Source organism: Lepus europaeus, chromosome 18 (assembly GCF_033115175.1).
Source record: "Lepus europaeus isolate LE1 chromosome 18, mLepTim1.pri, whole genome shotgun sequence".
Lineage (NCBI taxonomy): Eukaryota > Metazoa > Chordata > Mammalia > Lagomorpha > Leporidae > Lepus > Lepus europaeus.
The window spans coordinates 19,419,950-19,444,331 of record NC_084844.1 but is presented as its reverse complement, the minus strand read 5'-3'; the positions used below and the strand labels follow the sequence as shown (position 1 = coordinate 19,444,331).

The 24,382-nt window shown below is 59.1% G+C and overlaps 1 protein-coding gene across 2 annotated transcripts; it reads right to left on the bottom strand.

Moving 5' to 3' along the window:
* Positions 1-7,729: 7,729 nt before the first annotated feature.
* Positions 7,730-22,733, bottom strand: MEOX1 (mesenchyme homeobox 1). 2 transcript variants are annotated; one of them, XM_062174913.1, is made up of 3 exons: positions 22,265-22,733; positions 10,945-11,117; positions 7,730-9,246 (listed from the first exon to the last, which is right to left on the bottom strand). In XM_062174913.1, the coding sequence occupies exons 1-3, from the start codon at positions 22,731-22,733 to the stop codon at positions 9,124-9,126; spliced, it is 765 nt and encodes a 254-aa protein (XP_062030897.1). In that variant the 3' UTR covers positions 7,730-9,123. The 2 variants fall into 2 exon arrangements, with proteins under 2 accessions (XP_062030897.1, XP_062030898.1); XM_062174914.1 differs by lacking the exon at positions 10,945-11,117.
* Between the last annotated feature and the right edge of the window lie 1,649 nt (positions 22,734-24,382).

Sequence of the window (24,382 nt, the reverse complement as noted above, 5' to 3'; positions counted from 1 at the left end):
CTGCACATTCTTCCTGGCTGGGCTTTGTTCCTGCGTAAGACTCCTTGAGGCCCGTGGCAGAGCGGGCACAGCATGGGCTCTTCCTCCAAAGACGCAACTCTTCAGGCAGAGGGAAGAACTCGAGTCCCAGAAAACGGTCAGGACGTGGCCACAGCTGCCTGGAGCCCCAGGTGCCATGCCTGTGACATCACACCCAGGCCATTCCCATCACAGCTGATGCCCAGAGAGCATCGTTTTGTGTGACGGGTCCCACAACAGCCCAAGTGGCTTGGAACAAGGAGCCATCATTTTTTTAAAAAATGTGTCCCATATATATATTTTTTAAAGAGTCATTTATTTGAAAGGTAGAGTTACAGAGAGGCAAAGGCAGAGAGAAAGAGAGAGAGAGAGAGAGAGAGAGAGAGGTCTTCCATCTGCTAGTTCACTCCCTAAATGGCCGCAATGGCCAGAGCTAAGCCGATCCAAAGATAGGGGCCAGGAGCTTCTTCTGGGTCTCCCACACAGGTGCAGTGGCACAGGGACTTGGGCCATCTTCTACCTGTACCCTGGGCATAGCAGAGAGCTGGACGGAAGTGGAGCAGCCGGGACTCGAGCCAACACATATATGGGATGCCAGCACTGCAGGCAGCGGCTTTACCCACTACGCCACAGTGCCGGCCCCGGAGCCATCATTTTCAACACAGAGTAGCTGTGGGACCCTGGGCAAATCCCTCCCGTTGTGAGAACCTTGCTTTTCTCATCTGCCCAACGGGCATGAGATAAACCTCCTCACCTTGGCAGGTGAAGGGGGGCAGTAGCGGCGGGAAGACCTCTGCTACCGTCTGAATGTGTCCCCTAAAAGTTGATGTGCTGGAAACTGAACCCCCAAAGTTACATGCTAATGGACTTGCGAGGTGGTTAGGATCGGATGAGATCAAGAGGGTGGGGTTCCCAGTGGGGCGTTAGTGGCTTTCTGAGAGGGAGACCCACGTTGGTGTGCCCGCTCCATCTTACGCCGCTGCAGTTCAGCCAGGAGCCCCCGCCAGCTGCGGGCGCTGTGCTCTTAGGCTGCCCAAGCCTTGGAACTGAGAACTGAACCAGCCTCTGGTAGATCACCCAGCCCATGGTACCATAGCAACAGCAAACAGACGAAGATGCCACTGGCTCTGACGTGAACAGGGCCATTCCTCTTGCTCTCACAGCGTGCATTGCAGGCGTGGCCGTGGCCGACAGCCACTGGCAGCCGTCTGGTGGACGCACACCAGCCCCCAGCCTTGACTTCCACAGCTGGTGGCCTTTCACTCTCCCAGCAGAGCTTTCTCTGGCAGGTTCGCAAGTGTGGAAACTGAGGCTGAACCCTGATGGCTCCCAGCTTGTTGAGGAGTTGGGCTCCCCGTCTTCTTGTCAGTCGGACAGAGCAGGCCTGTGAGGTCAGCTCAGCGGCCAGCTGCGGCCCAGATGTGGAGATCTGGCTGGCCGCAGAGGAGGTGGGTGGGTGGGAACATCCTCCTGCTTCCTCCCTAGATGACAAATGGTTCAGGGGCCACCGGAGGCTCCGCAGGCTGTGGCCGGCTCAGAAGCCTGGGTGAGGTGGGAGACGTGCTCCCCGTGAAATCGACTCCTGCCTGGACGAGGCTGCTCAGAGGATGGACTCTGAAGGATGGACTCAGAAGGCTCCCGGCCACACTCTCTCAGTAGCTTTGAGCCCACCTGCTGGCCTGTGCGAAAGCAGAGATGCTGAAAGAAAGTGCCAGTTTCGTGTGGCCCCGCCGTGAGCCGGTGCACAGGACACAAACACCGAAAACACCCACACGAGGCCCACGCCCATGCGCCCGTCCGTGTGTGCACACACAGCTACACGTGCACACACTCGCACATGTCCCCATGCCTCCCAGGATGGCCGGGGGGTTCCCTCTGGCTCCTGGAGCCCCGTGGGACCAGTCCAGAGAAGAGCAGGAAGCTGTGTGTCATCTATCACTCCTCTCCAATAGGCAGCGTCATCCTTTCTACCCCAAGCCGGCGTGGGGCAGCCGGCAGCTGTGAAGTGGTCCCGGGACAGAGCCCCCCCAGCCCATATTTCACGGACACCCCAGACAGAGCCCGCTGTCAGGACTGCTGGCCAATTTCCTGCCCTGACTACGGCGCAGATCCCCCGACAAAGAGGGCCATTGTGTCGTCCTCCCCACCCCGTGTCTGCTCTGCAGAGATGTGGTGGGGGCCCTGGTGGGGGCCCTGGGGGATGAAGTTGGTGCCTCCCGCGCCCCAGCCCCCGGAAGGGCCACTCATTCTTGAGTTGAGAGGACCTGGTCCTGGCCGAGGGTCATGCAGCCTCGGAGGCCTTGACCACCAACTGCCCCACACTGCCCAATGGTCCTCCCAGGCCCCCAAGGCTCTGGTGACAGATTCTCCACCACCGGGAAGTGGCTGAGCAGGAAAAGCATCCTCAGGGGACCAGGGCCGCCCCTGGCTCCTGCAGGGCCCTGGCTACTGGGAAGTCGTTGCCCCGACTGCCCGTCTCTGGGTCATTCACAGGTTGGTCCCTCTTTTCTTTTTCATTTTCATTTCAAAGTCAGAGAGACAGAGACAGAGACTGAAGTAGAGAGACATCTTCCATCCGCTGGGTCAGTCCTCAAACACCTGTAACACCTGGGGCTGGGCTAGGCAGACACTAGCAGGCAAGAACTCAGTTCGTGTTGGGGGTGGGGGGCAAGTCCCTGAGCCATCACCTGCTGCCTCCCAGGGTGCACATTAGCGGAGGGGTGGAGCTGGGACTCTGCCCCCGGGCCTCAGAGTCCTGGTGCTGGAGAGTAATCGATGGTTGTAAAATGTTCCTACAAAGTAGACCCCGGATTCACCCACAGGCTGCCGGGGAGGTCCCACTCATTCACTCATTTCACAGAATATTCCTTGAGTGTCATCTCTGTGGTCAGCCCCGGGTACAGGGGGCAGAGTTAGAGCCAGCCTATCCCTGGAACCACGGGGTGAGTTGCACACAGAGCCCCTAGGACAGTGCCTGCTCCTCGGGGCTCTCAGTGGGAATGAGCTCCTGTCTGTCTCTCATTCACCCAAGGGTTTGAATCCCGATTCTGCCAGTCCCCTAAATCCACCCTCTCCCCCGGGCCTGTGTGTGTGTCCCTGTGTCGGGGAGGGGAGGAAGGGAGAAGATATTGAGGGAGAAGGCCCCGCAGGAGGCCTTGCCGCACCGGGGGTCTGCCAGCTCGGACCCAGGCTGCAGCTCTCGGCCTGGGGTGCTGGCTGCTTTAGGCAGGACTCGTGTTCCTGGAAAACTGGTTGCAAATAGGATTTTTTATTTTATTTTTTTAAATTTTTGACAGGCAGAGTAGACAGTGAGAGAGAGAGAGACAGAGAGAAAGGTCTTCCTTTGCCGTTGGATCACCCTCCAATGGCCGCCGTGGCCGGCGCGCTGAGGCCAGCACACCGCACTGATCCGAAGCCAGGAGCCAGGTGCTTATCCTGGTCTCCCACGGGGTGCAGGGCCCAAGCACTTGGGCCATCCTCCACTGCACTCCCGGGCCACAGCTGAGAGCTGGCCTGGAAGAGGGGCAACCGGGACAGAATCCGATGCCCCGACTGGGACTAGAACCCAGTGTACCGGTGCCGCTAGGCGGAGGATTAGCCTGTTGAGCCACAGCGCCAGCTTGCAAATGGGATTTTAAAAACAAATACGGGACTGGTGCTGTAGTTTAGCAGGTTAACGCCCTGGCCTGAAGTGCCGGCAGCCCATATGGGTGACGGTTCTAGTCCCAGCTGCTCCTCTTCCGATCCAGCTCTCTGCTGTGGCCTGGGAAAGCAGTGGGAGATGGCCCAAGTCCTTGGGCCCCTGCACCTGTGTGGGAGATCCGGAAGAAGCTCCTTGCTCCTGGCTTCGGATCAGCGCAACTCCGGCCATTGCGGCCATTTGGAGAGTGATCCAGCATATGGAAGACCTCTCTCTCTGTCTCTACCTCTCTCTGTAACTCTTTCAAATAAATAAAAATAAATCTTTAAAAAAAATAGACAAATGCAACCGTCCTTTAGAGCCGCCGGGGAAGCAAGCGTCTTCCTGGAAGCTCGCAGCCAAGTGACTTCTGTCCCAGGAGGGAGCTTTCAGGGACAGGATTTGCCCTGCTGGGTTCTTCCCAAGGCATGAATGTGCGGGCTCCCGCCAAGATGAGCACAGACGCGCTGGTTGACGCCCTTCGTGGGGGTTCTGTCTCTGGCTGAGCCGGCTCCCTTCCCAGTAACGCTGGAGTTCAGCCCAGCCCTGGGCCCCAGCTCTGGGGACAGGCTGCAGTCATGAGCCAGCGGCTCCGGTTAGGAAATTAATAAAGAGAAGCTCTCGCAGCCAGGCCCACGGCGAGAGACGAGTTAGGTCATGTCTCTTTCTGTTCAATCGGATATTACTCCCAACCCTGATGTCACCTTCAAGCTATTAAGCATCACCCTCAGAGACATGCGTTATCAGACTGGCCTCGGAGCCGTGCCGTTGCCAGGGGTCGGGCCCTGGAACCTGTTTCTTTGCCAACTGCGGGTCACAAGCAGGAGGTTTGTCCAGAGTTTAGACGGGGCTCAGGGGGTGGGGGAGCAATTGACAGAGGATCTTGGGCCCACGACCAGAATCAGAGAGCGTTTCCCTGGGGTGCAGAAACAGCGCTGGTGTCTCCTCTTCAAGACCACGGCCAGCCAGACCCTGTGGTGTCTGAAGACCTGGTTTACGTGCAGCCATCCGACCAGCTTTTGGGCCAGGGCTTCTACACGGTCCACGGGTCCAGCAATGGGCACTTCTGAGCTGAGAAAGCCAAGCGATGCCACTAAGTTAGCCAGGCAGCCAGCCTTCCACCCACTAACTCTCCATGGAGTCTTCATTAGGGGCCAGGCATCGTGCTGGTAGCTAGGACTCCAGTGGTCAGAGAAATCCATCCCCTTCCTTCCTTCTAGCATGGAAAGCAGACCACCAATGAATAAACAAGCAAACAATGGAAGAATTTTACATCGTGCTAGGGTCCACGCAGGAATGCACATAGGCTGGGAAGACAGAGAAAAAGGCACGCTAGTGGCTACGGGTGATAGAAACATCAGAGAGGAAGGAGCACGGATCTGAGACGTTTCCAAGGTGTTCAGGGCTTGCAGCACCTGGGGCTGGGAAGGGCGGCCAGTGAGAGAAGGAGCCACCCCCATTGTAGCCAAGCGGGACACGGCTGGCCATGGTTTCTTTGGCAAGGCACAAGTCCTCCTGCCTCGCGGGGAAATACTTAGCTGTTAATGGGAAACATTTCCACCCAATGGAAGGAAAAAAGCCACCCGCTTGGGCCCACCCAGTTACTGTTGCACTTTGGGGGTGCAGACAGGAAGAGGGGGTCCTTGCCGACGCTGGTTGCTGTCTTGGACCAGCGGAAGAGCTGTCAGAAATGCATCCGTCCGTCCCTCCGGGGCCTGGCCCAAGCAGGCGGTGGATTTCGGCCGCCCTGAACCCCTCCGGGCCTTTTATCCGGAAATGGATTCTCCGCCCCTTTCATCTCTCTCTCGCCTCTCTGCCTCTCCCACAAGGGCAGCCAGGCACTCGCTCGTCCTTGATGCTCTTTCAAGGATGGAGAAACTCATTACCCAGGTTACCGTCTGGGAATTCTCAGCTGTTCGGATTCCTCCCATGTCGCCATCTCTGGGCACAGTCACTGGCTCACATCAGGGAGTCACCAGCGGGTGGCCTTGCTTGCCACACAGCTTTGCCCTCCAGAGAAAGTAGAGGGTTTTTACCGACTTGGAGAGCAGCTTGCCCCAGCTACTGCTCACCCAGTATTGGCCAATTAGGCGCCAATGCCAAAGAGGGAAAGGGGACCAGGGAGTGTTTGAATAGCAGAGACAGATACGCAGAGGGGTCTTCCATCTGCTGCTTCACGCTCCAGATGCCTGCAACAGTCAGGGCTGGGCAGGCTGAAGCCAGGAGCCTAGAACTCAATCTGAGTTTCCCATGTGGGTGGCAGGGACACAAGAACTTGAGCCATTATCCGTTCTTCCCAGCGTGCACATTGGCAGGAAGCTGGGTTGGAAGCGGAGGCGCCAGGATTGAACCAGGCACTCTGGGACGCAGCTGACCCAAGCAGCAGAGGAGTAGCCCCACTGGGGGGACGGGGCTTTCTCTGCAGATAGGCTGCACCCGAGGGGTCCCTCCAAGGCAGCAAAGGGCAGTAGGCCTCCGCATCGGAAACCCCAGCTCCCACATTGGGGGCAGGGAAGTATGGGCCTGGGACTGGAGCGGCTGGGCTCTTCACTGGAGCTTTCTGAGGTTGTGCACCTGTGACCCACGACCCCAGCACACTTATACGTCCTCACTGGCACACAAAAAGGCCTTGGGGCCAGCTGCGGCTTTGCTCTACATCTTTCTTGTTATAGAGGCAGGTTAAAGGGGGAACCCCCATCTCAGCCTCGTGCAGGGGCACAGAGAATGCGAGAGCCACACGGTGACTCTGCACATGTGGACACAGCAACTTCACCTCTGCTCACAGTGAATTGGCCAAAGCAGGTCACAGAGGCAGCCTGCTGTCAGTGAGGTGGGGCAGGACACCCCTCCCATAGCAGGTGCATCACGGGGCAACGGGCCAGGAGGTTATTTCCCCAGAGAGGGAAGAAGATGATTGGGCCCAATGACCCAATCCACTGCAGCCCCCAACTGACTATGAAGCCTCAGCTTCCTTAGCTTCTCTGCCTCAGTCACCTCCCTGTGACTCGGGGACAGAAGTGCCATCTCTTAGGGTGCAGATAGAATTCCCTTAGCTGATACATGTAAAGCACTCAGAACAGAGGCCGACCGGAGTCAACACCTAAATGCAGGTGAATGGAGGGAGGAAATGGGGGGTGAGCGTTTTCAGTGGGCAGAGTTGCAGTTCGATATGAGGAAGTCCTGGAGGGGGCTGGTGGGGACGGTGTGTGAATGTACTTACCGCCACTGAGCAATGAAAAATGGTTAACATGGTGGCTTTAATGTTCTGTATATCTTACCACATTTAAAAAAAACTAGGCAGATGGGATCATCTCGGGGCAGAGCGAGGAGTCGGGAACAAGCAATCCTTGGGAACCAGCTGTGAGGGCAAAGTGTTGTGGCACAGAGCAGGAACACTCGGGACAGACAAGGAAAACCGGAAGTCCCAGTGGATGGAAGATCTGTGCATCCATTCATGTTTCTCTGCCTTCCAATTGAAAAATAAAAAAAAGACATAGCATTGGCCGGCGCTGCGCCATGGCTCACTAGGCTAATCCTCCACCTGCGGCGCCAGCACACCGGGTTCTAGCCCTGGTCGGGGCACCAGATTCTGTCCCGGTTGCCCCTCTTCTAGGCCAGCTTTCTGCTGTGGCCCGGGAGTGCAGTGGAGGATGGCCCAAGTCCTTGGGCCCTGCACCCACATTGGAGACCAGGAGAAGCACCTGGCTCCTGGCTTTGGATCAGCCCGGTGCGCCGGCCGCAGCGGCCATTTGGGGGATGAAACAATGGAAAAGGAAGACCTTTCTCTCTATCTCTCTCTCTCACTGTCCACTCTGCCTGTCAAAAAAAAAATAATGACATAGCATTGAGGACATTGTCCCTCATGTGGTTTTATTGCTATTTGACCTTTTTTTTTTTGTTTTCCTCCCAACACCATCAGGCCGGGTATTGGCTGAGACTCTGAAGGCTGCCCACAGAACTGTGGCTCTCAGCTCTGCAAAGAAAAAGGCCTGGGAACTTTGCTTTTTTAAATTGATTTTATTTCTCCAAGAGTTTTCTTACAAATTGTCCTCGCATAGCTAGATTGATGTAATCTTAAGAAAATATATGAAGTATGCTTTAGAAAAAAAATCACACACCCTCTAACCAGCCATCTCGTCTGGCAATCATTCTCACAGCTCTTGTCCTTTCTGGGATGGGGAGGCACAGTTATTTTTACACATGGGTGATTAAATCCCCACACCAGAGATCCAAACTCTTGCTGACCTCCGTCTGCAGCAGCTGCTGGGGCTGGGAGAAGGCGCCGGGGCAGGCAGGGGCGGCTCTGTCCCAGGCTGCAGGCACCCTTGGGCTTTCAGTCCCCCAGAGGGGTGCACAGAAGTCCTGGCAACACGTGAGCCTCCCACAGGGGCAGCGTTACAGGAGCACACGGGACAGGAGGGGCTGGCTGCACTGGGTGGGGGAGAGGGGCTGCTGTCCGGGGCTGCCCGCAGTCAGATTCCTTGGAGAACACAGCACACTGTGGCTGGAGAACCTTCTACTCCAGGGCTCCCTGGCCCTGGGCCTCAGCTGGCGGCTGTCACATGATGTCCCCTTCTTTATGACACGGCAGCCGCTTTCCGGCCTTTCACAGGGGGAGCACCTGGCAGCATCTCAATCCAGAGACAGTGCATGAAAAGGAGTCTCTGCTCCACTTCTGGTGGCCGTTGCCCAGCCGTCTCGGCTACATGGGCCTGGCTCCTTCCCAGCTACCTGTGACGCCAGCATGGACAGGCCTGGGGGATCTACAGCAGGCGGTGTCTCAGTCTTTTCCCGGTTAAGACGCGTGGCCACTGGATCTGCAGCAGGGGCAGGTTTCTGAGCTGCAGGCGTGAAGCTGCTGTCCTTAATCCTCTGACAGATTTCCCCCGGGGCTTGGGGACAGCTAAGGACCCCCAAAGCCTCAGACATGGAGCCTGGGAGGAAAGCTGGGCCGGGGTACGTGTCACCAGTGCTTCCTTTCTTGGGAAACCTTTGCTGTTTATGGGGCGCCAGCTGCAGGCGGACTCCTCTCCCTGAAGGCCAGGTGGCGTCCAGACCCGGAGGAGGCCTGGCTGGTGCAGACGGAAGACGGCAGGAGGAGGTGTGGGTGGCGGCCAAGAGATCCCCGGGAACCAGCATCCCCGGGGCTGCTTCCAGATTCGGCCGCTCCAGTAGATGCTGGATGATTCCACCAGAGTGTGGGAAGCTAAGGCCCTGGCGAGGGCGCAGCTAACGTGGAGCAGTGCTGGACAGAGCTTTCTGGGAAGCCTCAGGCTCCCAGGAATGCTGGGCGCCTTCACATCCAAGAGTCAACGCCAGATGTGGAGAGGCCGCCCTGGGGTGGCCAGGGAGAGGGTGAAAGTGGGACTGGGCTCGGGCTGTGTGCAGGGGGCTCAGCTCTCAGCTTTTTTTCTCCGGGGAGAGCCTTACTCCGAGCTGGGTGAGGCTGCAGAGTCCCCGTCCTCGGGGTCCTGCCCGTGGGGGGAGACGGGCTGACCTCCCTTCACACGCTTCCACTTCATCCTTCGGTTCTGGAACCACACCTTGACCTGAGGGAGGAAGCAAAGGAGCCCGGTCACCCAGGGCGGCTGGGGGGACCCCTCCCCAAGCCGAAGCCCACGCCAGCCAGGGCACAGCTCCAGGGACCCCGGTGGGAAACCTGGTTGTTTTTTCTTTCTAAAGATTTATTTATTTGAGAAGCAGAGTTACAGACAGAGAGAGGGAGTGAGAGAGAGAGAGAGAGAGGTCCTTCATCTGTTGATTCACTCCCCAGATGGCCACAAAGGCCGGAGTTGTGCTGATCCGAAGCCAGGAGCTTCTTCCGGGTCTCCCACACGGGTGCAGGGGCCCAAGGACTTGGGCCATCTTCTACTGCTTTCCCAGGCCATCAGCAGAGAGCTGGATCGGAAGTGGAGCAGCCAGGTCTTGAACCAGCACCCATATGGGATGCCAGCGCCACAGGCAGAGGCTTAATCTACTACACCACAGCGCTGGCCCCAGGAAACCTGATCTTGTTCTCACTTCCCACAAAGGCCCCAGAACCTGAGACTATAGGGAGGCCACAGCGTCTGCCCAGAGGCCTGGCTTTTTGTCTGCCTAGAACTCATTCTGCTGGGCTGGTGTTGTGGCACGGAGGTTAAGCCACGGCTGCAATGCCAGCTTGAGTCTTGGCTGCCCCGAGCTTCCCACCCAGCTTCCTGCCTGGGAGGGCAGTCGTGGCGGCCCACGTGCTTGGGCCCTTGGCACCCATGTGGGGGACCAGGATGCAGTTCCAGGCTCCTAGCTCTGTGGCCAATTGGGAATAAACCAGTGGATGAAAGCTCGCTCTCTCTCTCTCTGTCTCTGTGTCTCCTTTTCTCTGTGGCTCTCTCCCTCTCTCTGTCACTCTGCCTTTCAAATAAATAAATAAATCTTCAAAAAAGGATTTCCTCTGCATTTGTGCCCCTTTCAGACACTCAGCCGACACCGTCTCCCTCCAGCCTCCATTACTGTGGGCGCAGAGGGCTGGCACCTCCTCCTCGGGTACACGTATAAGCACGGTGCAATTTAGACAGCTCTGCTCATCTTAGCCTCCTCGGCACCCACAGGCCGGGATACGATCCCATGACCTACACGAGGTCACAGGGCCAGGAAGGGTAGCAGCAGGATTTGGATCAAGATATTCTGATTCCAAACTCAGCACTAGTGCTGTGTCAAATGAAAGCTGCTATCAATTATTATTATTATTATTATATTATTATTAAAAATTGCTCCACACCAGAGCATGGGTGTGGGTGGGCTGGGAGGCGCCGAGGGAAAGCTCAAACACCAGATCGCAGAAGCTTTTCTGAGCGCGCCAGGAGCCAGCTGCACCGTCACCCCACCCAGCAAACTTAGTAGAAGTTCAGATTCCCGGGCCCACTCATTGCAACTGCAAACCTGGAAGCTCCCGACTGTGTCTGAACAAGCGCCTCGGTGACTCCCAGGCCCACCGAGTCTGGGGGATTCACCGGATCAGAAGCTTCACCCCTGACTGCACGTGACGCCGTTTCAATCACTGAGCCAGGAGGACACCTGGTTCGGTCCAGACCGATGGAAATGGTGCCCGGGGGCAGAGCCTGGTCGAGGTGGGATTCACATCTCTATGTGATGCACGGGCACAGCCAGAGCTGAGACGCACAGGACAGGGTCGGGGGAGAAGAAGGTGGAGAAGGTCTGGAGTGGGAGTCAGGGGCGGGGGAGGGGGCAGCCAAGAGGAGGGGCCGCACCTGCCGCTCGGACAGGTCCAGGTTCACGGCGATCTCGTATCTCCGGAGCCGTGTCAGGTAGTTGTGGTGCGCGAACTCGGCCTCCAGCTCCCGCAGCTGCTCCTTGGTGAAGGCCGTCCTCTCCTTGCGGGCTTTGCTGCTGCCGTCCGACTTCCCGCGGTTGTCCTGGGAGTCTGGGGGAGACAGGACCCCAGATGGGAAGACGTGAGCCTCGGGGGCGCCCGTGCCCTGAGGTGTGTCCTCGGCAGCCTCCCCCAGTCTCTGATCTCCGAGGGAGGCCGAGGAAGATGCTCCCCTTCCCCTTCATCTCCTCTAGTGTCTGACCCCCACGACAGCCGGCAAGCGTTTCAGGTCCCAGCCTCAGGCATCCCCCACCTTCACCTCTCCTGTCGACTCCCAAAGCAGCTTTAATGACCTCTGCCGCCCAGCACTCCTCCCCGTGTGGCATCACCAGGGGCTGCGGCTTGTGGGGGAAGATGTGACAAGATCTCCAGGGGCGGCCCCCAGCCCCGCAGCATCGGCCTCACCTGAGAACGTGTTGGAAAAAAATGCACATTCTCAGGAGCTTTGGGGTGGCGCCCAGCACTGTTTTAACCAGCGCCCCTGACCTCTCAACCTTCTCTGTGACCCCGTAACTCACAGGGTGCTGGCAGCCAGCAGCATCCGAATTGCTGAGCAGCTGGTAGAGGTGTGGAATCGCAGGGCCTGCTCCAACTGGGCCCAAGGGCCAAGTCTGCAAGGCCATGGAGATCCCGGGAAAAGGCTCTCGGTTAGACACAGCAGGGCTCAGTCATCATTGCCAACAGAGCCACGGGTACACACCCTGTGCCACGCTTGCTTGCTAGCTTTCTTTCCTTTTTTTTTTTTTTAAGATGTATTTTATTTATTTGAAAGGCAGAGTTACAGAGCCAGAGGGACAGAGATCTTCCATCTGCTGGTTCACTCCCCAAATGGACGCAATCTGGAGCCATGACCTTCATCCGGGTCTCCCATGCGGGTGGCAGGAGCCCAAGCACTTGGGCCGTCTGCGGCTGCTTTTCCAAGCGCATTAGTAGGGAGCTGGAATCAGAGCAGCTGGGACTCCAACCAGTGGCTTAACCCCCTTGCGCTGCAGCACAGGCCCCTGGGCCAGGCTCTCAACCACGGAATCCTCACAACAACCCAACCAGCTGATCTAGGGTTAATCCCAGTTTGGAGACCAGAAAACTAACGCGGAGAAGTTTTGTCCCAGCGCATCCAGCCAGTAAGTAGCAGGAACCAAACCCAGAAGGGTTGACCCACACACGGGTTCAAAGGTGTGGCAGGGCGGGTTTAGAAACCCTGAAATGCCCCGCAGGTGAAAGGGCTGCAGGGGAGAGGCGGCTCCCTTTCTCTTCAGCAGTGAAGGCCCGTGGAGGGCGCGGGGAGGAGCCCCATCCACCCGCACAGCGCGCGCCCGCGTGGCGTGAACGCAACCAGAGCCGTTCACGCCAGGCTCCCACGCGCGGCTCTTTCACGCCGTGAGGCTGTGGCTCAGGCAGGTGCTTTACGGAAAGCTGTGCCCTACCTCCACCTTGCTGGGGTGGGGGCGGGAGGGGGCAGCCTCTGTTCTCCGAGGCCGGGTCCAGGCCCACCTGGCCTGCGGCTGGAGGGACTCAGACGAGGGTGACGTAAGTCAGGGGCCCGCCCGCGCCCTCGGTGAAGCAGCCAAACCGCGCCGGGGGAGGGCAGGCGGAAACCCCACAGCAACCCGGCCACCCAGTGTGGAACTCCGAGCCTGGCTGCTTCCCGTCTCACCGCTTCCTCTGCTTTCCACTCAATCCCTTTGCATTTCGGTTTCCTGGCCCTCCGCCCCGCGCCACGCTGCACGGAAGCCTGGGAGAAGTCCCAGGTGGGCGGCCTGGCTGCGCGCGGAGCAGCGGTTCATGCGCGCCGCCGGGCCCACCCCGCACTGCGCGTCCGCGCCCCGCGCCTGCAGGAGAGTGGGCGCGCCGCCACGGCCCCGCAAACCTGAGCGGGCCGAGGGGCTCGGTGTGGCCCCGACGCCCAGGGGCCCGCGCCTGGTCGGGGCTGGTCGTCCGCAGCGAGGAGAGCAGGGAACGGGGGCGTTTCTCGGCGCGGGCTGCCTGCCCGGCGGTCCCTGCCTCCCTCCCCCGGCAGAGAAGGCAAGCCCAGACCCCTCCGGAAGCGGGAGCGTGGGCCGGAGGGGAAGGACGAGCAGCCCCGGGCCGGGGTCCCGGAGGAGTCCTCCGGCCTTGGCCGGTGCCGGCGCCTCGCCCTGTCCTGGCTGCGGGCCCGGGAGTGTGGGTCACGCAGCGGATGGAAGGCCTTCACGGAGCACGTCCTGGCCCGCGGGCCAGGAAACGCGGGCAGCGGCTTAAATTCCGGGTGTGGCTGGGGTGGGGGTCGTTTCACGACCTCCTCCTGTCCGCAGGCCTGCCTGCCACGGTCCTGGGAGTGGGCAGCCGGGCGGTCTGAATCCTGATCGCCTTATGGAGGTTTTGAGGAAGCCGCTTTCTCTCTCTCGGCCTCAGTTTCATCAAGAAATTGGGGCAAATAGAGCGCCCAGTTCCCAGGGTTCCTAGGAAGAGCTAATATGTGCAGAAAACATCGGTAAACACGAAACATACTGGGTGCTTACAACTCCGTGAGCCGCCAGCTAAGGGCTGAACACTGCTGGATGTCCCCCGCTCTCACCCTCAGCCCCCAGTGCCCTGTGACCCCGGGGGCCCGGTGGTCGCCCCTTCTGTGCTGCACACCCTGTGTGAGGACAGTCTCACTGCAAGCTCCCTCTCTGGGGAGACTACTCCCCCGTCTCCCCCCCCACCCCACATTTGCCCGCTTGGTGCTCCTGTGCCAGGCCCACACGAGGGCCCTGATGAGCATCTGTTGGTCTTGCTCTGTGCTGACAAGAAGCGGCCTTAGAGAAGCCCAGACGCTGAACCCCCATCTACCTGCCTGGAGCTGAGGCCCACAGCCCTGGTGTCCGATGCCCTGGCTTCCCTGAAGTTAGCTCACGGCTTCTCCCCATCTCTACCACCAGGGCTCCCAGGGCTCCCTGTGGCCTGCCTGGGTGTGCTAGGAGCCCATGGCGTCCCGAGCCCCCTTCCCTAGAAAGTCCTCCCTAGAAAGCCCCAGGAGGGCTGCTTTTGCGTTGGCCGGGTGGGCAAGCCAAGCCCCCTACCCACTTCTCCTGCCCTGGCTCCGCATGTCCAGTGTAGACCCTGGGGCTTCAGAGCCTACTTCCAGAAGAAATGAATGGTAAGAAGCAGCCTGGGTTAGGAACGGAGGACCTCAGCGACTCACACCTACTGGTGGTGGGCGAGAGACCCCGTCTGTCCCCAGCTTCCAGAACGGGATCAGCCTCCCTTGCTGTTGGGAGCTCTGAAAGCACTGGGAGTGTAGGACCCGAGCTCTGAACCCTGCGGTGGAAGCTAAGGTCCCCTCGTTCTGCAATGGGAGAAAAACGGCACCATATTCACCAACATTGAACAGAGCACCCAGAAAAGCCACGAGCGCTTTCTCGCCATTTCTGGCTGGGGGTGTTGGGTCTGCCAGCTCAGGTGCACAGTTTGTGCACCCCATCCCCACCCCCGCGTGCACGGAAATAACTCACAGCCCGGGTAGAGAGCTGCTTCCTTCCCCAGACGCCTCTCTCCCCTCTCTGGGCCTCAGTTTCCCCATGTACAGAAGAATGGGTTTAGTTTAAGTTCTTTTACCCCTGGGAAATTGGTGGCAGAGTTTGTGCCCAACACACAAATCCTCTTCCTTCTCCCTCCCCCCCACTGCCCTTCTGTTGAGAACGCCTGGTCTTGAACTCTGAGTTCTCATTTCAGCTCCTGGTTCCTCCCTATGGCCAGAGCTGAGGGCTGGCCATGTGCATTCGTCGTTCCAGAGTGCCACTGCCCCTCCATCCTTCCCACGTCCTCAGCCCAAAGATGGGGGCCAGGCCGGGGACCCTCCCTCTCCTCACCCTGGCGAGTACGGGGTGGTCACTCTTGCAGAGGCATCTGAGGCCCTGCTGAGAGCTGGGCCTTGACACCCAAAGGTGCTGGCTCCCAAGAGGCGTTTTCTGAGCCTCAGCTTCCTGTCTACAGCACAGGAACAGCTGTGCCCACTGTGACACAGGCTGGGGAGGAGGTGACAGGAGAGCCGTGCCGAGGGTTGTCCCCTAGCTCAGTGCCTGGCACGCCTTTGCCACTGAAAGGGCCCTCGGGAAAGGTTCCCCGGAGACGATGGTGCAGAGATGGTTCTCGGCGGGGCTCCAGTAAGATGCGCCGTCAGGCGCCCGTGTCCAGACTGTGCGAAGGGGCCGGCTCTCACACGGCTGGCCTCTCGGCTCTTTTCCCCACTCTCCTACTTTTCTGTGTCTCTTCGTAGCTCTGTGGCCACCATCAGCCACTACTGCGTCAGCCCTTCGGCAGTCCGTGCTTCCAGGGCCGTGGCCAGATGTGACCCGGATGACCATCCATTTCGGTCCTCCTGGTGTTTCTCTCTCCGGGGCAGCTGGTGCCGCTTCCAGGCGCACTCAGAGGCAGGATGCAAGGTCTCAGCTGGAGGAGCCCCCTCCCCCCCGCCCCGCTCCCCAGCCCCTGCACGGCCTCAGGATCAGGCAGGCCACGAGGGAGCAGTTGACTGTGCCCAGAGAAATGCAAACAGGATGTGTGTGTGACTGCGGTTTCCACCGCGAGCTTTTACACCCTGCGAGGCAAACCATTTCAGAAGTAGCTGTCACGGTGGGCGGGGCTTCCAAAGTGAGCAGACAGCTTCATCGGGGCTACGGGGGGCTTCAGTCAGACCCAGTGGCACATGGCCCGCCCCTCACCACAGACTGCTCTCCGAAGCTACAAGAACAGCCATGAGCCCCGAGGAGAGCGGTGATTTGCCACGGACTTCCGGCCCCCGGCCCCAGGAGCAGCTGCTTTTGGATTTGCACGTGTGCAGCAGATTCGTAGAGTAATAAAGCTCCAGGAGGCTTGAGATGATCCGCTGGAGCCTTTTCATTTCCTGGGCGAGCCTGGAGAAGGTTCGGGACTCCCTTAAGGACATGCAACAGACTAGCACCAGGGTTGGGGCTGGAACCCGCATTTTCTTGACCGAAAGTTGTGTCCACACTACAGGGCTACTTCCCATGGTTTGCTCTTGACTGTTCTGTGAGGTAAGGGCCACATCAGCCCATTGATCAGAGGAGAAAATTAAGACCCAGAGACGAAATGGCTTGCCCGAGGCTCCCAGAACCAGACCAGGGCTACAGCCACACGTTGCACTGGGAGGCTGTGTCCACTTCAGCGCTGTGTTCCTGGGACTGCCCGGGGAGAGCAGGGGAAGGCATGTTTGGGGGGTGATGTCAGTAAGCGAGGCTGGCTCCCCGGGCTCTTGCTACGTGGCTACGTCGGGTTCTCACCAGGTCTGCTACCTTCAGCTTCAGGACAGTCAGCTCATGCAGAGGGGAGAGACTTGGATGGAGCCACTCCGGGACCAGTTGGCCACTCTCCCTGGTCTCCTGGGGTGATCCTGTCCTCCCCACCCCATGTCCAGGGCCGTTCCCTCTCCTGTGGGCGCCTCTCAGCCTCTTTGAGAAGCCAGCAGTGGGGCTGGGGAATGCAGGGTGTGTTTTCTGGGAGATACTTAAACTCTTCTAGATCGGGGATGCCTGGTGTTGGAGTGGATTTTGCCGAGGTGGGGTGGGACAGGGAGGATGGTCAGGGATGATGGAGCCTGGGCCAAACTGGACGATGAGATGGAGTGTGGGGACGTGGAAGGGGAGTCGGAGGCGGGGGGCAGGGAAGCAGCAGGGGAAGGGGAGCAGCGGCAACCTTTGAGAGGGGCTGGGGGAGGCCCGGACAACACTGGCCTTTGTGTCGATGAGTTCCAGATGTCGCCCTCAGCTGTCACCAGCGGAAGTGTGGGCTCCTGGACCCAGGCCTGCTACTCACTCGGTCCCTCCACCTTGCATCGTGTGCAGAGAGACAGGGACAGGTGAGGTGAAGCGATGGGTGGGGGCGGACCCTGGCCAGAGGTTGGAGCTGAGCTGGGTCGGGGAGGAGAGGAGGGCTGGGACAGGGACTGGCCCTGGGTCCTGCCTCTCGGGAGGAAGGGGCTTCTTTGCCTCTGACTCATCCATACCTCTCTGGGCCCAGGGGCCCCTGCTGTATTGAAGCCAGAGCAACAGGTGAGCCGGGCGGGGCCCCTGGGCCCCTGGCACGACAGGGCAGTGGGCAGAGCTGAGGACTTGGAGGCTGGTCAAATCCAGCTGCCGTGGCAGGAATTTGTTTCGTTCAGAACTTTCTGACTACCTGGTCAGGGGCCTGAGCAGGCCCGGTCACAGGATTGGTGCTGGTGCCCCCGAGCTCACAACAGTGGCTGAGGCCTGAGGTCCCGGCCTGGGCTCCCATCTCTCGCAGAGGAGGAGGGGCAGGGCCTGGAGCCAGGAGGCAGGGGACTCCGGGAGAGCCACGGGCCAAGGGGGAAAGTGCTCTCTTTTCTCTCACAATGGCTCCTCTGAGCCTTAAGGATTCTTCCTCGCCCAGGGGGTTCTGGGATTGGGTCAGGAGGGGCTCAGGGCACAGGAGGGACAGCCTCCTCAAAGCACGCCCTGCCCAGGTCTGCAGTGGCCCGGGCCTGGCTGGCAGCACATGGCCAAGGCTCTGACCGAGCTTGGGTCACTCTGCCTGGCCAAGCTCTGAGCGTGGGCTAGCTGGGACGCTGCCAGCATCCGGGGAGACTTGGAAGATGGAGGCTGCGTCTCTGTCTCCACATGTGAGCCCGTGGAGGGCTCCTGCAGACTCTGCCCAGTCTGCACGTGGGCGTTCGTGTGTCTTCTGAGCCCAACACTCACTCTGCCCCAGGGCTGGTTTTATGGCCGCAGCCTGGCTTTCCGAAAACCCTTCTCATAAGTGGAACTGTGAAAGTCCTGGACCCTCAGGCCAGGCAGCAGACCCAGTGGGGTGGGGGTCGGGGGGATTGAACGGCCGACTGCAGATTGAACGGCCGACCGCAGGCCTGGCTGTGGAGGTTTCACTAGGTGCTAAGGAGTCTGAACAGATGATCCACATGCCACTCCCGCCCCCCCAGGCACGTCAGTTTTGGGGGGAGAAGCAGCAGCATGCACCTCTAACTCTGGAGGCAAAGCCAGCTGTGGTTTGCAGCTCCATGTGTGTGGGAAGGGAGGACAAGGAAGGATTCCTGGACACCCAGGAAGAAATTTCCCCAACATTGTAAAGTCTCCATGGGAAACGCCCACCGCCAACGTGATGCTCAGTGGTGGCGAATGGGAAGCTTTTTCTCTCAGATCAGAACAAGGCAAGGATGCCCACTCTCGCCACATCTGTTCAAGAATGCACTGGAGGTACTAGCCAATCAGGTAAGAGAAAAGAAACAGGGCCGGCGCTACAGTGTAGTGGGTGAAGCCGCCGCCTGCTGTGCTGCTATCCTATATGGGCGCCAGTTCTAGTCCCGGCTGCTCCACTTCCAATCCAGCTCTCTGCTATGGCATGGGAAAGCAGTAGAGGACGGCCCAAGTCCTTGGGCCCCTGCACCTGTTTGGGAGACTCCTGGCTTCGGATCAGCACCGCTCGGGCCGTTGTGGCCATCTGGGGAGTGAACCAGCAGATGAAGAACCTCTCTCTCTCTCTCTCTCTCTGGCTCTGCCTCTCTGTAACTCTGCCTTTCAAATAAATAAATAAATAAATAAATCTTTTTTTTTAAAGGAAAGAAATAAAAGGCATCTAAATGTGAAAGGAAGAAGTGACATGATTCCGTTTGCAGACGGCATGAGCTTGTTTGTGGAAATCTCTGTGGATTCCACCTGCAGAGGCTGCACAGACTCATAGACGAGTTCAGCAAAGTTGCAGCCTACAAAGCGACGCACGAGGTCAGCTGCGTTTCTGTGGGCTCCCCGCGAGCAACCCGGAGGGCAGTCGAGAAAACAATCCCATTCACAGGAGCCTCTAAAAACCAAGATGCTTAAGAATAAACTTAACAGGCCGCCCAGGAGAATAAAAAAGGTGATCTCAAAGAGAGATTTACCCATCCACATCACGGCCACGCCATCCACAGCTGCCAGGAGGTGGAAATAACCTCAATGTCCATGAACAGATAAAGGGAGAAAAGTGCAGTGTAGACATGCAGTGGGATAGCGCTCAGGCTTGTGGAGAAGGAAACCTCATTGTATGCCACAACCTGGACGATTTGTCTGGAAGGCAGAGTGAGAGAGAGAGAGAGAGGTCTTCCATCTGCAACTAGGGTTCCACCCGGCCAAAACTAAGAGCCTGGAACCCTATCCAGGTCTCCTACCTAGGTAGCAGGGACCCAACTACTTGAGCCATTGCTTGCTGCCTCCCAGGGTTTGAATTAGCAGGAAGTAGGAGAGCGGGACGGGACACATGGAGGCTGAGGAAAGGTGGGGGCGGCCGAGCGGGAGGGCAGCGCGAGTGCAAGAGCGAACAGGCGGCTCTCCCGGACGGCCGAGCCCATTCACCTGTAGCCTGGCGGATCACACACAACCTTCCCTTGAACCCGTCAGGAAATCGCCGCGAAATCCCTTGTTCCCATAAATTAGAGACAACCACGGTAGCAAGACAGCGAGGGGGAACAACAACAGCAGTGGCCTCGCAGCTGTCGGGCCAGCAGGGGTCTTTAACACCCATGGCCGGGGTCAGGGAGTGGTGAGGGTAAGATAACACTGCTCCCCCCACTCCCCTAACCCCCCACCCCCGCCTCCGATTCGGCTCTACGCGTGCGAACGGGTCTCGGGTCTCCTGGTCGTGTACCGGATCCAATCAGCTCCAGCTTCCAGTGGGGGCGAGGGGGAGCAGCAGGGGCTGGCGGGGGGAGGGGAGTGGGGGACATTCCACACTTCCTTTGTCGGGGGGGGGGGGGGGGAGGGGAGGCCAGCCAGGATGGGAAGCATTTGTTAGGCACAACCCACCTCGAAATCTCCCCACCGGACCGCGGAGCTCCGAGCTCCAAGCTCCTGCCTCATGACAACTGGAATTTCAGGCCAAGATGACGGCAAGAATTTCCCACGTCTCCTACTCCAGACACGACTTCTGACAGCAATTTTGGAACGTTGCGTTCCACTGGCCCCCTCTGGCAGACCCTGTGTTCTGAAGGCTGATTCAGGAAATATGGGCCCAATACCGTGAGCAGCAGCTACGGACTGAACCCTTACGCTGGGCCAGGCCCTGTGCTGATCGCCTGGACCCCTGCTCGCCCCCTCCCAGAGACTCGCCGCGGATGCTGTCCCCATCTCACAGCCGGGAGAGCAGAGGCTGCGAGGCTTTTAGAACTTTGCTGAAGTTATGAAAGGGCCCCAAGACCTCAGCCATCACCATTAACATTATGTCAACGCATTGTTTTTAAAAAATCAAACAATGCAAAAAATCCACAGTGGACATAGTCTCCAAAGTTTAAATGGAGAGAGGATTCCACCCGTGACTTAGGCCCTGTGTGTGTGGGGGGGGGGTTCTTTGTGGGTCTGCCTCTCCGGAGCGGAATTCCAGGTCCCCGGAGTCGGTTGTGAGCCTTACTCGTCACTTTCCTGTCTCTTTGGGCTCCTGCAAAGCTCACCTTCCTGCCTCCTCCTTCCTTCCAGTTAAATTCCACAAGAAGAATCCAGCAACCGGGTAATAAGGATCTGCATGCTGCACAGGGAGCAGGCTGGAACCGGATGGGAGCTGAGCCTGCTCCTGAAGGGACCCCGAGGACAGCCCAGAGGCCCAGGAGGAGTGCCCGGCGTCAACACAGAGCGCATGCTCTTGGGGTGGTCAGCGCCAGGCCTGTGCGCTGACTCCCTCGCACAGTGCCATCGGCCAGTGGCCAAAAGGAAAGACTGCATATCTGGATTTTACTGCAACTCGGAATGATGAAACATTGTGCCCAGGCCCAGCCGGCTCTTGGCTTTCCGTCTCTTCCCAGTGCCCTTGGTTCTCCGTTCCCTGGAAAGCTCGGGATGTGGGCAGAGAGGGAAGAGCCGCAGCGGCAGGCTCTTCCACGACGCACAGGGCCAGGGGGCTGAGAGCTCCTGGAGAGGAGGTGCAGGCAGCGCCCCATACGTGGCCAATCCCCAGGCAGGGATTTAAAGGGCCCTGGAGGGACCAATGTCATTGCTAACTGAGGACCATGATGGAATCGCCACAGGGTCTGGCCCTCACACCTACTTCTCTGCTGGTTTCCCCGCCTGGCTGGCCCGGGACCCAGGAGTTTCCCAGGACACAGGATTTTCCGTCCCCATGCTGGAAAAGTCCCGGGCAAACCGAGATGAGCTGGACACTGTCTTTGACATGCATAGAATCGAGACACTGCTGCCTCCCCCTCGAACACCCATGGGTCTCCATGGAGCCAGCTCAGTGCCTGCTGACAGCCCCTGCAGGCCTCTGCCGCCCTCAGGGTGTGCTCTCCCCCGGGGAGACCCCGCTTATCCACCCACGCACCCCCAGTGCTCGGCCAAAGGCACGAGGGGGGAGCAGAGCTCTGCGGCTCATGCACCAAGGATTCTCAGCGCTCACTGGCGCCCTCCAGTGGGAGGGTCCCCCAGAGGTGTCCCCAAGGCACCTGCGAGGACAGGAGGCTGGGGCGGGACAGGGAATCAGAGGAAAGGTGAGTGGCAGTGAGAGAAGCCCGGAGGGCCTCCTGGGAAGGTGGGGGAACAACAGGCTCCGCCTCCGGGAGGGGCCTCACCCCACCCTCAGCTTCTGGGGCTCCAGTGCAACTGAGTCTCCCCAGGCCTGCACCCCGACCCAGGGGGACCCCTCCCAGGGCAGCCCAGCTGGGGGCAGCCAGACCTCAACAAGCTGAGCTGTGCCTGGGCCTACAGCGTGACAGCTTGGGGGCGATGGCCCCAAATCTCAGCCCTCTTCCCCTCCTCGCCCTTTGCCTCCCCCAGCCCAGCCCTGCCTCTGGGCTCTGAGAGGCCAGGGTCTCGGCCTCAGTCCTGGCTGACTTCCCAAGGCTCTGGGACCGCCCTGGGACCGTGGGAAATCAGCCAGGGCGGGGAGGGAGAAGAATGTCCCCGAGGCAGCCCGAGGGCAGGAGAGCCCTCCCTAGCCCTTGTCCGTCTGCACCCCAGGTTCCATCCCTGACCCCCCAGATCTTTGCTGATCCTGTTTTATTCTCCTGCAGGCGCATCCTCCCTGGGACAAGGAACTCCTGGGATGTAGCCCTGGCTCCCATCATCAAAGAATCCTGGGACTCTGAGTGGAAGAAACCCCAAAGTCTTTTAGGGTTGAACAGGTTAGTATTGCTTGACATTTATAATCAGGGCACCTAGGTTCAGAGAGGGTGAGTAACTTCCCCAAGGTCACACAGTAAAGGAATGGTGAGCTCCTCCCCGGCCACCTACCTGAACTCTCCTTTTTCCGTCGAGACGACTTCTTCTCTGTCTCATTGGCAGTGCTCCCAAGCACCCCGCAGTCCTCGCCTGGGCTTCCTGTGGCGTCCACTGGGCTCGGGCTGCTGGCCCCCATCTCCCTGGAGCCCCCAACAGGGCCCGGGTTGAGCCGTCGCCGGGCCTCCGAGACTGGGAGGTGCCAGTCGGGGGGCTGTGGGAAGGCGGGGTGCTGCTCGCTGAAGACACGCTCTTCCCGGGGTAGGCTGTGCGGGGCGGCCGCCAGGCAGGAGGCCGAGAAGTCGGGGTACGCGGCCGTTGCTGTCGCCGGGAAGTCTGGTTTCTGGTGGAAGGAGAATGGGGTCGGGGGGTAGTGGGGCAGCCCGGAAGCCCCGTTGCCTTCGGAGTGAGGGTTCCGAAGGCAGCCCCAGACCGAGGCTGGGGGGTGAGCGCTGCTCATGCAGCTGCCGGCCACGGGATCCATCTGCTGCCCGCCGCCGTGGACTATTTACACGTTTTATATTCAAATGTCTTTAAGTGCCAAAAAAAATTATAAATAAGTAGGAGGGGAAAACGTTCAACAGAAAATTCACCCCAGGATCCAAAGCAAAAACCAAAACTAAAGTCTTTAGCTTCAGGTCCACACACCTGTGACCACTCAGGGCGGGCACAGCAGCCTGCTCACTGGGGTCCCGTGCACGCGCACTGGCCGCCCAGGACACTACGCATTTTCACTGTCCCAGCCCAGTCGCCTCAGCTGATAAGAAACTCAAACTTCACCCGGAGCCCCAAGCAAATGCCTGCAGAGGGCCGGCAGCCCAGAGCCACTTTTAAATCCTGCGGTGGGAGAGAGTGACAGATTTCTGAAGTGAAATGTGAGAGAGGAGAGGGAGGGGTTAACCCGCGCTCACAAGGTCCCCTCCAACCAAAACGCGAGCAGGCAACTATTAATCACCAGAAACCTTATATGCACATCTAATGGGATTTGCAGATGGAGACTTTTAAAGAAACATTGTCTGTATTTTTTTTTTTTAATTTTAAGGAGAGAGCACACAGCACACACACACACAGTGTCTTTAGTGTGCCTCCTGTAACACCATAAAGTTATTTTTATTGCACTGTTAACAAAATTCCCCAGGTCCTGGATTTGGAAAAAGCCTTAAGTCAGATCCAGAATCCAGCATACGCCAAATTCCGGGGAGCGGCGCAGCGACTAAGCGCAGGAGACAAGGCTGGTGATTGCCTGTGATTTAAGGGCCCTTCGGCCGCTGCCTGCAGAAATGGAAGGTGGATTAGGAGCGATCTGGTCTGCAAGTCTCGCGGCCCAGTGCGGGTCTGCAGGATGAAGAAAGGCACGCTCCGAGAAAAAGCCGTCTCCCCTCCCCACGGTGACAGTCTCTCTCGGTATCTTACGACAACAACCGACTCTCCCTTCTGCTCCCAGCCTCCCACTGACTTGCCAGGTCCATCCCTGTTGGCCATGGCAAGGGCAAGGCTTTTGGATAAGGTCCCTGAAGTTCCCGCCAGCCTCACCCACCTGCTCTCTGCCCCCACCCCGTCCCCCACCTGCTTCCTCTCTCAGTCCCCAGGGTGCCTGCAGCCTGCCTGGGGACACCAGCCCGGGGGCTCCTCCTTCCCCCAAGGATGCTCTCCCTTCAAGCAGCTCTCCCAGGCAGACAGCCCAGGAGCCACCCGAGGGGTCCCCGGCCACCTTCCTGACCATGCCTTGCTCCCATGGCAGGGGGCAGGGGGGGAGTGTGTGTCAATGGAATGTCTTAGAAGATGACACCAGGAACCCACAGGGGCAGAGCACCTCTCCCAGCAGGGACTTGGACAGCACTGCCTCTGCTGATGGGTGCCCAGGTCACTGGGTGCCCTGAGTGGGGGTGGGGTAGGGTCTCTGCAGGCTGCAGGTGGGGCACTGGGGGAAGGGAGGGGACAGGAGGCAGCAGGCACAGGGCAAGAGCAAGGGGGCCCCGGGTGGGGAGTAGAAGCCAGGGCTTGCCTGCATTCCAGAAACTCCAGGGAGATGGGCAGCCCAGGGGACTCAGGAGATGCTGGAAGGGGTGTGTGTGTGTGTGTGTGTGTGTGCGCACGCATGTGCCCGTGTGTACACGTGCCCGTGTGTACACG

Bases quoted from the DNA above. Each gene is read 5' to 3' on its own strand.
- MEOX1 (XM_062174913.1), bottom strand. From the start codon at position 22,733: ATGGATCCCGTGGCCGGCAGCTGCATGAGCAGCGCTCACCCCCCAGCC. The intron at 11,118-22,264 runs GTAGGTGGCCGG...TGTCTCCCCCAG, and splicing joins ACGGAAAAAGGAGAGTTCAG to ACTCCCAGGACAACCGCGGG. The intron at 9,247-10,944 runs GTGCGGCCCCTC...TTCCTCCCTCAG, and splicing joins TGGACCTGTCCGAGCGGCAG to GTCAAGGTGTGGTTCCAGAA.